Source organism: Nicotiana attenuata, chromosome 5, assembly GCF_001879085.1.
Source record: "Nicotiana attenuata strain UT chromosome 5, NIATTr2, whole genome shotgun sequence".
Lineage (NCBI taxonomy): Eukaryota > Viridiplantae > Streptophyta > Magnoliopsida > Solanales > Solanaceae > Nicotiana > Nicotiana attenuata.
In genome coordinates, this window is record NC_031993.1 from 22410666 (window position 1) to 22425166 (window position 14501).

Genomic DNA, 14501 nt, shown 5'->3' on the forward strand with positions numbered 1-14501 from the left:
AGTCCATAAAAAGAGAAAGATTCATGAATAGTTACGAATATGGAAAGAGAATCAGCATTACCCCTAATTACGCGCGATCACCTATTATTACCATAACCGTTACGAGTAGTTTCAGTAACAAAAAACTTATGCAGTTAATGGTAGTAATGGGTAGGAATTAAGTGATGGGAAACAGTTACATCTTTGTATCCTTATATAAAGGTTCTTACCTTATTTTGTACGATCATCAGAATACTCACGAATATATGCAATCAGTCTTTTACTTTATTTGAGTGAAGATCTTGTCCACAATTTTTAGGAGAAAACAATGCTCATCAATAAGATTTCTTCCCTCGTTTATCGAATACTAAATCTCAATTTCTTTTTACCCTCTTATTTTGTTCTATTATTTTTTAAAAAGTGAAATAAACTTGATTATCAGAAACTCGATTTTCTTTGATATTGGCTTTGACCACAAAAACTATTTGTTGATTAATCAGGCAGCAAAAGTAAATTAACGAGTTTCTTCGAACTAGAAGTTAATCAAGTAATTGATTACGGAGTAAAGAAAAAATTAATCGAAGTAATTGAATTTTGCTAAAAAAAATTGTATTAATTGAACTTTCCTAACCTCACAAAAATTATTACTATTGGGTAACTATATCTGTCGTCCTTTGAGGCTCATTCTCCCCTTATTATTTCTTTTTGTGTTTTGAATTCAAATTAATAATAAAAATAATATTTACTATTTGTTAAAATTAACCTGTCATAAATCTTTTCTAAGTTATCAACTATTCTTTCGGTTTTATTTTATGCAATCTTTATAGACAGAGTACGAGGTCAAAAAGGATACTATAAATTCATTATCTTAAACATACTAATATTTGTATGACTTTAAAAACTTGTTATTACGAATAAAAAATTATATTAAATTTTTTACAGAATGAGCAAAAATAATTCTTTTTAAATCAGACAAAAAAGAATTGAGAAGCAATATTATGATAAAAATTATTTGTAATCTTTTTATGGGGCCGATTTTAAAGAACTTAAAGTTAAAAAAGAATATATAGAATTTAAAGTGAAATACTCTTGTTTTTCTTTTTAATTTATTTTATTTGAAAACATGCCGCTTATAGAAGACAAAAAATAGTTCTTCTATTTTATTTTCTTTGATAAATTAATTTTTTGGAAAATTAAAAAAAAATTATTTTATTATATTTTATGTATATTTTAATATCTAAAATTGCTTCTTTTTTTTGAACAAACAGGAAATAATATATTAATAACTACGTAATGCTTCGTACATAATCTTCATAGTTTGTGTCTCTGAGGACACATTGATTACCTAAGCTTGCTAGTGTATTGCAAGCATCAACTGATAAAGACTTAACAAAAATATGGAGTTCTGATTGTTCACTTTCCACAATGTTGTTTACAAAAGAAGGGGGTAGTACAAAAAGTTGCTTTCCGTTGTCCTTAGTCTTCTTTGCTAGATGATGAGTTGTCTTATTCCCTTGCCTGAAGATGTGCTGGAGGAGTACCTTCTTCTGGTGCATGAACCACCTGCATCCATTAACAACCTTATCATATAGTTTATTACCTTGTTGTATTGGATGGATTACCTCCGTGGAGTCTGTCTCAATTTCAAGAGGGAATAAACTCCATTCTTTTGCTGTTTTAAGTCCTTCTTTCAGTGCCTTCATTTCTTCTTCTAATGATCCATTTGCATGTGTGACTTTTGCAAATCCAACCCCCCATTTCCCATTGGTATTTCTGAAAACGCCTCCAGGGCCACATTCTGGTTATGGTTGTTGAAATTGGCATCTATGTTTAGTTTAAACCAACCTCTTGGTGGCTTGTACCACTTTATTTTAATGAGAATTTTTGGTGGGGTTTTGATGCTCTTTTCTGTGAGAAGCTTGAATTCATAAGCTCTTTAAGTAATTTGAGCATCATTAATAGGGTTGACAGTATTGTTTTGATTGTTGTTATTTTTATTAAGCCATATATTTCAGATGGCAAATGGAAAGAAGGAATTCCAATTGATATACTTGTTATTAAGAGAATAGTTAAAGTCTTTTACGTGTAGGAGCCAATGCTTTTCCTTTTTTTATAGTAATTTTTCCACCCAAGACTATCCTAGAAGTGATTGACGGCTTTGCATTCTAGAAAAATATGTATTATGGATTCTTCTTTTTGGCATTTACAAATAGGGCAAATGGGATCAATATTTAACCCAATTTGTGAGAGGTATTTCCTGCATGGTATGCTATCATGAAGATACTGCCACAAGAAGAATTTAATTTTATTAGGGCAATTCAGGTTCCAAATCCATTCAGATTCTAAGTTATTGTCTGGAGGGGTTTCTATAAGAGTGTAACAGAATTTGGTTGTGAAAATACCTTTCGTATTTAGAGACAAAATTGGGATATCATTGGTAGGGCCTTTAAGGCGAATTCTTGCCTTAGTGATATTTACCCTTAAGTCGCAAGGGATGTTGAAAGATAGTTTATCAAGGTTCCAGGTTTTTCCATTGAAAATGTCCCTGATTTTTAAAAAGTGATCTCTAATACAGAAAGGACCTGTTAGTGTTTTTCTAAGGTTACCTATATTAGTTATCCAGTTGGTTTCCCATATGTTTGTGTTGGAATGGAAATGGGGTGACCATGTGATACCCTTTGAGCATAATTCCTATCCCTTTTGAATACTCTTCCAGACGAAGGAGCCTTTGTTTTTTGCAACACTAGTCCCATAGGAGGTGATGATTAATTTAGCCTAGGGAGTTGTAGCATTTGTAAGAATTCTCCATACTAGGCTAGCTAACGTACATAGATTCTTATTCACAATATTATGAATACCTAGGCCGCCATTTGACTTTGATTGGCATAATGTAGACCATTTAACTAGATGAATTTTTCTTTTTTCTAATGTGCTTCCCCATATAAAATGCCTTTTTGAATTTTATCAATTTTGTTGAGGATATTTTTTGATAGTAAGGTGTACTGCATATAGTGATTGGGGATTGTATTCAGGCAAGAGTGGGATAGGGTTGTCCTTCCTGCTAAGTTGATGAATTTCAGTTTCCAGGATGCTAGTTTAGTTCTCATTTTATCAATTAAGAATTGGAAATCTCTAGGCCTTGGATAATTGTTTAAAATTGGGAATCCTAGATATATGCCAAAGTTGTCACATTTTCTTATACCTAGCCTAGTCGTAATGTCTTTGATGAGAGAAGCGGAATAGTTTTTGGAGAAGAGAATTTTTGATTTGGTACTATTGATGCTTTGGCCTGATAGAGCACAAAACTGTTCTAGACCATTTCTAATGGCATAGCATGATTTGTCGTTTACCTTTGCCATTAAGGTAATATCGTCCGCAAAAAATAGGTGAGAAAATTTGGGGCATCTATTACCTAAGGTTATAGGATCCCAGTTCCTAATATCTACTTGGTGTTCTATATATCTAGTTAGCATTTCCAAGCAAAGGATGAAAATATAGGGTGAAATGGGATCTCCTTGCCTAATACCTCGACTTGGTTCAAAGTATTTTGTTACAGATCCATTGACTAAAATGGCTATACTTCTTGTTGAAATACAACTTAATAAAAGTTCAGAGAATTTGGGAGGGAATTTAAAGTATTCAAGAGTGTAACGAACAAAGGACCATTCCAAACGGTCAAAAGCCTTTTCTAGGTTAATTTTTAATATCATTTGGCCATGTTTCCCTTTTATCATTTTTAAATTGGAAACAAGTTCTTGGATGATGATTGCATTATCAGAAACTCTTCTATTTTTCTTGAAAGTAGCCTGGAAGGGCTAATCAACTGCTCAAGGAATGGTTTTAGTCGATTTGCTAGGATTTTTGTAATTAATTTATAGATAGTGTTGCAAAGTCCAATTGTTCTGAAACTTCTAATGTTGTTAGCATTAGGAATTTTTGGTATAAGGCACAGATAAGTTCTATTAATATCTTTAGGGATTACCTGCTTTCTAAAGATGTCATGACAAAGATTGATTACCGAATGCCCTATGTGTTTCCAATATCTTTGGAAAAAGAAAGGATGGAGGCCATCCGGTCCAGGGGCTTTGAAGGGTTTGAAAGAAAATATGGCCCTTTTAATTTCAATATCTAGGAGGGGGCTATCTAAAAAGTTTAGGTTAACCTTATTACAAGTAGAGGGGTTTCCTAGAGGATTAATCCAACTTGTTAGGGAGTGAGAGGTAGTAAATATAGATTTAAAGTAATTGAGCACATGAGACATAATAAGATGGTGTTCATTGATCCAATTACCAGTATCATCCTTAAAGAAGTTTATTTTGTTTCTTCTTTTTCTATTAATGGCCGAGATATGGAAAATTTTGGTATTGGTGTCACCTTCATATAACCACGAGATTCTAGACCTTAATTTCCAATAATCTTCTTCTATTTTTAGGATATCATTGTATTTCTTTTTTAAATCATTCTCCAGATTACGAAGGAAATTACTGGTAGTATAGCTATTGGAATTCTGGATCCCTTGAAGTCTAGCAAGTAATTTTTTCTTTTTTCCCATAATGTTACCAAAGGTGTTGTTTTTCCAGAGTTTCAATTTTTCCACAAAGTTTAGGCTGGCTTTAAAGTAATTAGTTCCATACCAATTTTTTTCTACCATTGATTGGAACTCGGGATGTTTACACCAAAAGGTCTCGAGCCTAAATGGTATATTATGAGTCAACCTATTTTTTGGAATTAATTCAACTAGAATAGGGTTATGATCTGAGTAAGTTTTGGGTAAGTGGATTATAGAGCTTTTTTGGAAGAGCTCAATCCATTCCTCATTCCCTAATATTTTATCTAATCTTTCCATTATAAGCCCTTTATTCTTATGTTTGTTATTAGACGGCGTATACTTACACCCTTTAAACCCTAGGTCTATTAAATTGCAACTATTAATTTTTGACCAAATGTACCTAGCTCTACTGTCCTTAATAGGTTTTCCACCAAATTTTTCATTCGAGGTTAGAATATCATTAAAATTCCCCCTACCAACCAAGGCCCTTTATAGGTATTGCTAATACTTTCTAGATTCTCCCACATTATATTTCTATTATGAACATCAGTACTAGCATAAATTGAAGTGAAAAGCGAGGGTTTACGAATAGGGAGTACCTCAATTATTGCATGGATTTTTTGAGTCCTACGGACTGCATTTTGAACACTAACCACTTCATGGTTTCACATCATGACCATACCTCCACACTGCCCTTCCGCTGGCACCTCTATCATCTCTGTAAACCCGAAGTCATGAAGCATCTCAGCATGATTACCCATTCTTGTTTCCAACAAGGTCACCATGCAGGGTCTGTATGTATCTATCATTTCCCTAAAATTCCTCCTAATATTGTCATTATTCCCACCCCTTATGTTCCATATAATGAAGTTTGTTGGACGATTCATGGCGATTTTCAGGTTTGAGCTTCCCGGTTCCCCATCTCCCTTACTCCCCCTAGTAGGACACGATTCCTTCTCAATGATGGCACTAGGATCATGGCTCTGCTGCCCACTATTGGATCCTGTGGTGGTCTTATGTCCATCGAACATTTGTAGAGCGCCAGTGGGAAGCTGAGCACATGCCTCTTCTCGTGCGTCTCCATGAAGAGAAACATCTTTATCCCGTCGATATTTGAGAACTCTAGGACCCGCTCTAAGTTTAGGTTGATAGGTTCGTCCTCCTCCTCCATCGCTCCTTCTACTGGCCCTAGCACTTGTTCTGCATGGTTTTGTGGAGGGGATACTGGATGGAACACTGGAGGGATTGGTTGTTCCAGGTTCTCCTGGTTGATCTCCCATGGTAAGAATATGGGATTGAGTTGAGAGTACATTTCTGTTGAGAAGAATGGTAGGTCTAAGGGGGCATTATGTGGGTTGATTGGGTTGAATTAAGGTGGCATATTCCATTGATTCCTCATTGCATGCACCATTTGTAGGTTCAACGAGGGTGTCATTGGTTGCATAATGTTGTTCAACCAAACCTGATTTAGATAATTGTTCATGGCTAGCCTTATTCCCTCCGTTATGAGTTGGGCTAAGTAATGAGTGTTGTGGAGTATCACTATTGCTTCCTAGCCGTTGATTGGCACTGTGAAAGAGATTGCATGTCCCATTAGACCTAACTCCATCCACGAGGCAAGTTGGTAGTCTTGTGCTTGTGGAGGTTGGGCATAGACAATCTGAGGGTTCTCTAGTAGGTGTAATGGTGGAAGGTTTTCTATTGTTAGTGGTCTGTGTTGTCGAAGGATTTGGATTAGACGGTTTCTTCTTCTTAGGGTTGATGGAAGTCTTGGCATATTTAATGGGGGGTAGAGTATTTAATAAGCTTGTGGCAGGCGTAGGATTGATGCTATTAGAGGAGTGGGAGGGATTGGGGGAGAGGGTAATGATTGAGCTTTCTAAGTGCATGGCTTTTGGTTGCTCAATGGCTAGTTTTATAGGAAGAGCCTTAGTATCCTTTTCGTCTTCTAAGGTAATGGCCATTTGGTTGCTTTTGTTTTCCTTGGTTGCCATTTGGCCAACATGCGCTGGAGGGGGGATATTGCCATATCTAGGGAGTAGATTTTGTTCATTCCCTTCGGTTAACTTAAGATTATGCCAAGATTTTTGTTTAAGAGTGTTAATAGGTGTAGTAGGGTTATAATTATTAGAAGGGTTAGTTTTGTCCGTTTGGGTGTCATTTTGCATGGCATTGTTTTTATTTATTTTGTTTACCTTAGTAAATGCCACGTTAGAGTCCAGCATGTTAATATCTTTGTTTTGAGTGGCCAAGTGTTCACTTGCATGGCTATTATTGGTTTTTAATAGGTTATTAGAGTTATCATTAGTGGTTTCTTGTAAAATCGTTTGCTTAGTGTTTAGGAGAGAGAAATGATTTTTAATAGGAATAGTGGTTTGTTCCTTAACTTTGTTGATTAGATTATTAGCATTTGCAGGTGGTACGGAGTTGATGGAATCATTAGTCTTGTATTGCAACATTTGGGTAGCCAAATACTTATCTGTATTGGCATTAAACAGCTTGATGGAGATACCTGGGCCGTTGGAGTTTTTGGTTGGATTGTTGATGAAATGAGAAGTATTTTTTACTTCTTGCTTTCTTCCTTTATTGAAGGAGACTGTTTTCCATTCTGCTTCTGGATCTTCCATTGTTGTAGTAGGTTGTTGTTCCTTTGTTGGATGTTTAATATCCTTGCTTGTTTTATGTATATAACTACACTGTCCTAGTGTGTGTCCAAATCTGTCACAATTTTTACAAAGGAAATTCTCACCCTCATAATGAATATATTGTTTATGGTGGCCAACATATAGGAAAGGTTGAACTGGAATTTCTAGAGGGATTTCCGCACAAATTCTTGCATAGCGACCCCTTAGAGTGGTTGTTGTACAAATATCAATTTTAAGTAGGCGTCCTATTGCATTTCCAATCCTCTCAAGGATCTTGCCATCATAAAATTCCATTGGCAATTGAGGGAGCCTAATCCATACTGCCGAGGTAGTTAACTTTTCATTTGTAGCCACAAAATTTGGTTTCCATCTTGAAATGGATAGAAAGTGGCCATTGATGAACCATGGTCCTTGATGGATAGCTTTATCCATATTTTACTTTTTTTGAATTTTATTATATAGTAATCCTCTCCAAGATCAATTAATAAGAATTCTTCCGTTGGCTTCCATAATTCTTGGATCTTTTTCTTTAAATAATGGTGTAGCATGCGTTTCCCCACCAGCTTAATTATGATAAAGCATTTCCATGGCTCATAAATTCGTTGTCTATCTTCTTCGGTTAGAGATATTTTTTTAATGCCTCTTGCATTGAAGTTTGATGCATGCTCGAACTCTTCCTCTTCTAGGGAGGTTGTTGTTAGGTCCATGTCAACCTGGTCCAGATTTGGGGTAAAAGTCATTCGGCTAGAGGCAGTTAACATATCCTTGAATGAGGATTTGTTCTTCCATTTATTTTGAGTGGATTTCTCATGAACAATATCTGGGGGTTTGGGTGGAATATTGGTTTCTGCTTTATAGTGTTGAGGATTCATGGTAGGTGTTAGCCCCTTGACAAAGGTCCTCGGCAGGTGTGGGTTGTGACAAGGATTTTCATGATGGTCTTGGAACACAACCTGTAAAATTGGGCAACATCATAATGGGCTGCTCGGCATGACGGACTATCCGGGGTTGACAAACGCACCTTGAACGGAAGCAAGGCGCATATTACTTAGACGTGCGGGTTGGCAAAACAATGGCAAGGCAAAGCCATGTCAAAGCAGGGGCAGAGGCATGGCAAGGCAAAGCAAGGCAATGCGGGACAAGCAAGGACAATTGATGCGGGCAGATTTAATCAAGCTGGGGACGACTTGACATAAGCGGACAATTGTGGCAATGAACGTGTGCGGCTAAGTCAGTGGTTGGCGAGCTGGGGCCATGATATTGGTGCGGAGCAGCGTCAAGGACAAGGCTGGGCGCAATGCCAGCCTTGGGCACAAAGCAGCTGGGCGAAATAGGCACATGTTGTGCACAAGCAGCAGTTAGAAAACATGTTCAAAGCACATGGGAAGCAGTTGGCGGTTGCAACCTCTTCCAAGACATGCTGATCATGGCCTAAAACATGGGGCACGTTTTTGTACCTTGTCCTAACATGTTTGCCCATCAGTTGGGGCTTGTCAACTTACAAATATGTGCCTAGAGTGAACGGGGCAGAACTTAGCTTTTGTGCATTTGTTAAGCCAAAATCGTCTAAGTCATTTCCTAGGGTGGGAAAATCGTTTTGGGGTAGGGAATTAGGGAATTCTTTGTCTTGGCCATAGGGTTGGCTATTGCGTTCTTGTATTCACATATTAATACGAGTTGGGAAGAAATTTCTGTATATCGTGTGTGCCTTTATTTACTGTTTTTGCTGCCTATTTTCATTCTAAGTTCAAAACGTCCCTAAAATAAAACTAAGTGTTAGAAAGGCTGAAGTCAAGGCTGGGCTTGACTGCCGCACGAAAGTGAACCTCGGGCAGAATTCGAGTGACATAAATCACCCCCGTGACAACTGGTATCAGAGCGTGGCTAGATCGGGGCGAAGACACAACGTTCAGTGGCTGAATTTTGTGAAGAATGGCTGGTGGCAACGCAGAACTGAAGGAAAAGGTTGCTGCATTAGAGGCACTCGTCGGAACTGTTGATGGGGATCAATTTCTGACTATCATGACTCGTCTCGCCTATCTTGAGGGCGAGTTGAACAGGCTGAGCCAGGAGTGCACAGATCTGAAAAAGGAAAATGGGTTGTTGCATCGTGCTGTTAGCAATGATGAAGCACGGCGTGGGGCAGATCGTACGAGGGTCAAAATTCCGGGGCCTAAAGAGTTTAATGGTGCAAGGAGTGCCAAGAAACTCGAAAACTTCCTGTGGGATATGGAGCAGTACTTTCATGCTGCCAAGGTGCAAGATGAAGACAAGGTCACCATTATGACTATGTACTTGGTGGACGATGCAAAGCTTTGGTGGCGGACACGTGTGGCAGATGATGTAAGTGCTGGAAGGTCGAAGATTGACTCTTGGGAAGGGCTGAAGAAAAAGTTGAAGGATCAATTATTTCCTAGCAATGCGGGCCGGATTGCTAGAGATCGTTTGAAGAAGTTGAAACAAACTGGAACGGTCAGGGAATATGTCAAAGAATTCAGTTCTTTGATGCTGGATATAAGCAACATGTCTGAGGAAGACAAGCTGCATAATTTCCTTTATGGGTTGCAGTCGTGGGCGCAAATGGAACTACGAAGGCAGAATGTGAAAGATCTTCCTAGTGCCATTGCTGCTGCGGATGTGTTGGGTGATCTCCAGTTGGGACAAGATGGTTTTGATTTCTCCACTACTTCAAAGTCCAGAAAAGGGAACAAGGACAAGGCAAAAGAGTGGAGAAAAAAGGAAAATGACAAGGGCAATGCTGTTGAGGGCAATGGCAATGAAAAGGGAAAGCAATGTGCTGGACCTTCGACAAACAAGGGACAGAACAGCAAGTTTGATGGCTGTTTTATTTGCAAAGGACCACACATGGCGAGGGACTGTCCAAGAATTGAACGGCTTTCAGCGTTGTTTGCTGAAGAAAAGAGTGAAGATGAACCAAACGAGGAAGAACATGAGCAAGCAACAGTATATTTAGGGCCTATGGTGGTGCTGAAAAATGTGGAAGCTACTTCGTCGAGGACGATGAATTCTTCTGGTGGGGGTGGTTTGTTAGCCCCTTGACAAAGGTCCTCGGCAGGTGTGGGTTGTGACAAGGATTTTCATGATGTCCTTGGCACACAACCTGAAAAATTGGGCAACATCATGATGGGCTGCTCGGCATGACGGACTATGCGGGGTTGACAAACGCACCTTGAACGGAAGCAAGGTGCATTTTACTTAGACGTGCGGGTTGGCAAAACAATGGCAAGGCAAAGCCATGTCAAAGCAGGGGCAGAGGCATGGCAAGGCAAGGCAAGGCAATGCGGGACAAGCAAGGACAATTGATGCGGGCAGATTTAATCAAGTTGGGGGCGACTTGACATAAGCGGGCAATTGTGGCAATGAACGTGTGCGGCTAGCAGTGGTTGGCGAGCTGGGGCCATGACATTGGTGCGGAGCAGTGTCAAGGACAAGGCTGGGCGCAATGCCAGCCTTGGGCACAAAGCAGCTGGGCGAAATAGGCACATGTTGTGCACAAGCAGTAGTTGGAAAACATGTGCAAAGCACATGGGAAGCAGTTGGCGGTTGCAACCTCTTCCAAGACATGCTGATCAAGGCCTAAAACATGGGGCACGTTTTTGTACCTTGTCCTAACATGTTTCCCCATTAGTTGGGGCTTGTCAACTGATTGTAGCCTTATAAATATGTGCCTAGAGTGCCAAAAACGAGGCAGAACTTAGCTTTTGTGCATTTGTTAAGCCAAAATCGTCTAAGTCATTTCCTAGGGTGAGAAAATCGTTTTGGGGCAGGGAATTAGGGAATTCTTTGTCTTGGCCATACGGTTGGCTATTGTGTTCTTGTATTCACATATTAATACGAGTTGGGAAAAAATTCCTGTATATCGTGTGTGCCTTTATTTACTGTTTTTGCTGCCTATTTTCATTCTAAGTTCAAAACGTCTCTAAAATAAAACTAACTGTAGGAAAGGCTGAAGTCAAGGCTAGGCTTGACTGCCGCACGGAGGTGAACCTCGAGCAAAATTCGAGTGACATAAATTACCCCGTGACAGTAGGGAACTTGAGAGTTGGCGACAGCTTAGTTATGGATAAGTTAATGGTTTCTTTAGTTGACTAGAGAGAAGTTAGAGCTTCTCCTAGCCTTCTAATGCAACGTGATGACAGGTTAATATCTAAAATTGCTAGTTATTGTAAGTTATAGTATATTTTATTAGTTTTAACTATATAAAATTTTTTTTTTTTAAGAATTTAAAATTTTATTATTTATATGCTCACAAAAATTAGTTAATTTGACATTGACATTGGTACTCGCTATCTCGCGTAAAGTGGAATGGGCGGAAGGAGTCGTAAACATCTTGGACTCAAACGGCATCGTGACCTAATATCAACCGCGTCTATCACCCGTATAAAAGATGATCTAATTGTAATTTTGTACCTCCTAATAAAAAGCATGTTAAAAGTTGACAACTACTGCGACGTGTCAACTGATCAACAATCAGAACCTGCCCATTTTCCACGTTAAATCAACGTGGCGCCACTTCGTCCTCCCTCCCAACGCCAATAAATACAAAATGCTCTCTTTTTCTTCATCTTGCTAAGTGCTAACAAACAGATCGAATAGAAAGCAATTCGTGAAAACACCTAAAGGCTAAAGCAAGTTTTTCTAGAGGAGGAAAAGAAAATGCAGGGAGTTAATGAGAAAGCAGCTAATGCAGCAGCCTCAGCAAAGTCTGGCATGGAGAAGACCAAGGCCACCATTGAAGAAAATGTATAATCTCTGCGTTAAATATATATTACACATTGCCTTCAAGTGCTTTTAATAATGTACTTATCACTATTTGGGAAGTCAGATAAGATTTTTTTTTTTTTTTGTGCATGATTTATTTTAAATATGTGAATTTTATTTTAAAAAATTAAATAATTTATATCAAAAATTAATTTACATAAACAGAAAACGGAGAAAGTATATTATGTGACAAATGTAGGTTCTTGTTCGTGTCAGTACGTACATTCTACTTGCACGACGCACAATTGGATTATTCTTTTGACTCGAAGTCTTGAAAAAAATCAGATTCCTAAAATAAAGTGAAGGTTTATGTTATAACTGCGTGCAAACTCTGATACGAAAATCGCAATGACTGTGAAAAATTGGCTGTAATAACCATTTCTAGTTTGTAACATATTTAACAGGCAGAGAGAATCACAAGTAGGGACTCATTGAAGAAAGAGATAGCAACAGAGAAGAAAGATGACAGGAAAACTGCTGCTGCGCTGAACAAGAGAGAAGCGATGGATCAAAATGCAGCTGCAAGGTATGCACACTATCTTCAGCATTAACACACACAAATAGAATTACCTCTTGTTAAATTTAGAGACATTCTAATAAAAATAAAGTAATTTATTTTTGACGAAAAGCTCTTATATAGTCACACAATGAGAAATGATATAAATATTTAATTAAATTTGAATTCTGACTTCTGTTCTTCCATAGGGATGGAGGAGCTCAGGGCTACACTACAACCGGGACTGCTTATGATCCAACAGAAGACGTGACTGGAGGTGGAGGGCGAGTGCGCTCCGGCCATCCGACTTCGGCTGGAAGAATACAAGATTCTAGTTTTCCTTGTTGAGCTACCACTCTTAAGAAGAATACATGTATTGGTTTAAATAATAGGATGAGAAGCTGCTATACTCTTTGGTTTCTGTGAATTAAAGGGTTGTATGAATGACACTTATTGTATGTGGATGCACTGACCACAACATGCATGGAATAAAGAAAGCACTCTCTGTTTCTGATGAGTTTTTGTGATCCGCTACTTTTCTAAAACACAAAATCAAAAAACTTTTAGAAGAATAAAAGAAAGTGGAAGACAGTAAAGAATAAGAAATATTCCGAGTCCACAATTTGCTTGTGCGTTCTTAAGGAATTTTAACCCCCTCACACGTTGCCAAGGTAGTGGATTAAATCCTCCCAGGATGAAACGGAATAAACCTTCCTGCAACAGTGGCAATACAAATTGCAGGATACCAACGAACTCAAAAAACGGAGTAAAATTACACTTATAAATTTGAGAGAGAGACTGCGAATTAGAATGCAGTATTTTCAAAAAGAAAGAAGTTTTGTAATTTTTTCAGTGTGTTAAAAATGAAGCCATGCCTCAGAATTTATAGGCAATTATTAGAAGAGGTGTGATGTTTGTTCTGGAAAAGGTGTCTGTTCAGAAGTTTACGCGTCCTACCGCGGTTACGCCCGGACCGCGGCCAGAGTGGCCTTCTGAATCTGCAGCAGTGTTCTGGCGCGGTCCTACCGCGGTCACGCCCGGACAGCGGCTAACTAACTGATATTTAATTAATTATTAAATAATTAATTAAATAAATTTTGTCCAAAAATATCGATCGATCATTTGACAAATCCAAATCCAAAGTCAAAACCAAAGCCGAAGCTGAGCCGAGCGAGCGACGACGACGGCGCGAGGGTTCATTCTCTTCAACTCCTTTTAAGAGCTTTAAGAAGTGATTCTATATATATACACACAAATGTAGTTGTCCCTCACCAATGAGGGACAAAGTTCAAGACAAAAGCTCACTTCATTCAAATTTTCATTTCCCTCCATTTTATTTCCCAGCATTTCCAATTCACACTCTTAGACTTTAAAGCCCAATGCTTAAAGTCTTTGAAGCCTAATGCTTTAAAGTCCAACAATCCCCCACATGAATGGGAATGGCTGTAACAAGAATGATCATAGATGAAAGCTGTGTGATTTGCAAGTAAGGATTAATTGCATCTGGATAAGTAGGTTTCCCTTTGAACTTTCCGTAGTGACATATGTCGGATATACTCGGTCAATCAGTAGATTTGATATCTTTGAACCGTCGAACTTTAGTGTATACCTAGACAACCATATGTCACACAACCAATCCTTAACCGTCTTTTGGTTCTCATTGTTGTGTTCGTTTCAGCTATGAACACCGCCTGGTTTCATAAGTGCGTAGAGAATTGGCCTTACAGAATTCTCATTGAAGCGGCTTCCACTTCACACTTACATAGGTGATTCCTAAACGTGTAATCCTTTAGATTGACACTATTTGATAAATACCACATCAAACTTAGGTAATCATTAAAGAACGTGTAAAGTTCTATCCTTGTTACTGAACATTGTCTTCATCACGAGAAGGACCAAAGATTTTACTTTGACAATGTTGAACCGGTCAATCACAACTTTGTTTGAGCTCCTTGAACCTCGGAACATCCAAAATTCTAGGTAGAGTTACCGCCATGTTGACTTGTCCTCGGCCATAGTCCCATGTAAGCGGATCCGCCACATTATCCTT

The 14501-nt window shown here is 38.4% G+C and overlaps 1 protein-coding gene across 1 annotated transcript; it reads left to right on the forward strand.

The window, feature by feature from the left end:
- LOC109226320 (protein LE25-like) lies at positions 11748-12968 on the forward strand. The gene is made up of 3 exons (XM_019391106.1): positions 11748-11937; positions 12360-12481; positions 12661-12968. The coding sequence occupies exons 1-3, from the start codon at positions 11851-11853 to the stop codon at positions 12797-12799; spliced, it is 348 nt and encodes a 115-aa protein (XP_019246651.1). The 5' UTR covers positions 11748-11850; the 3' UTR covers positions 12800-12968.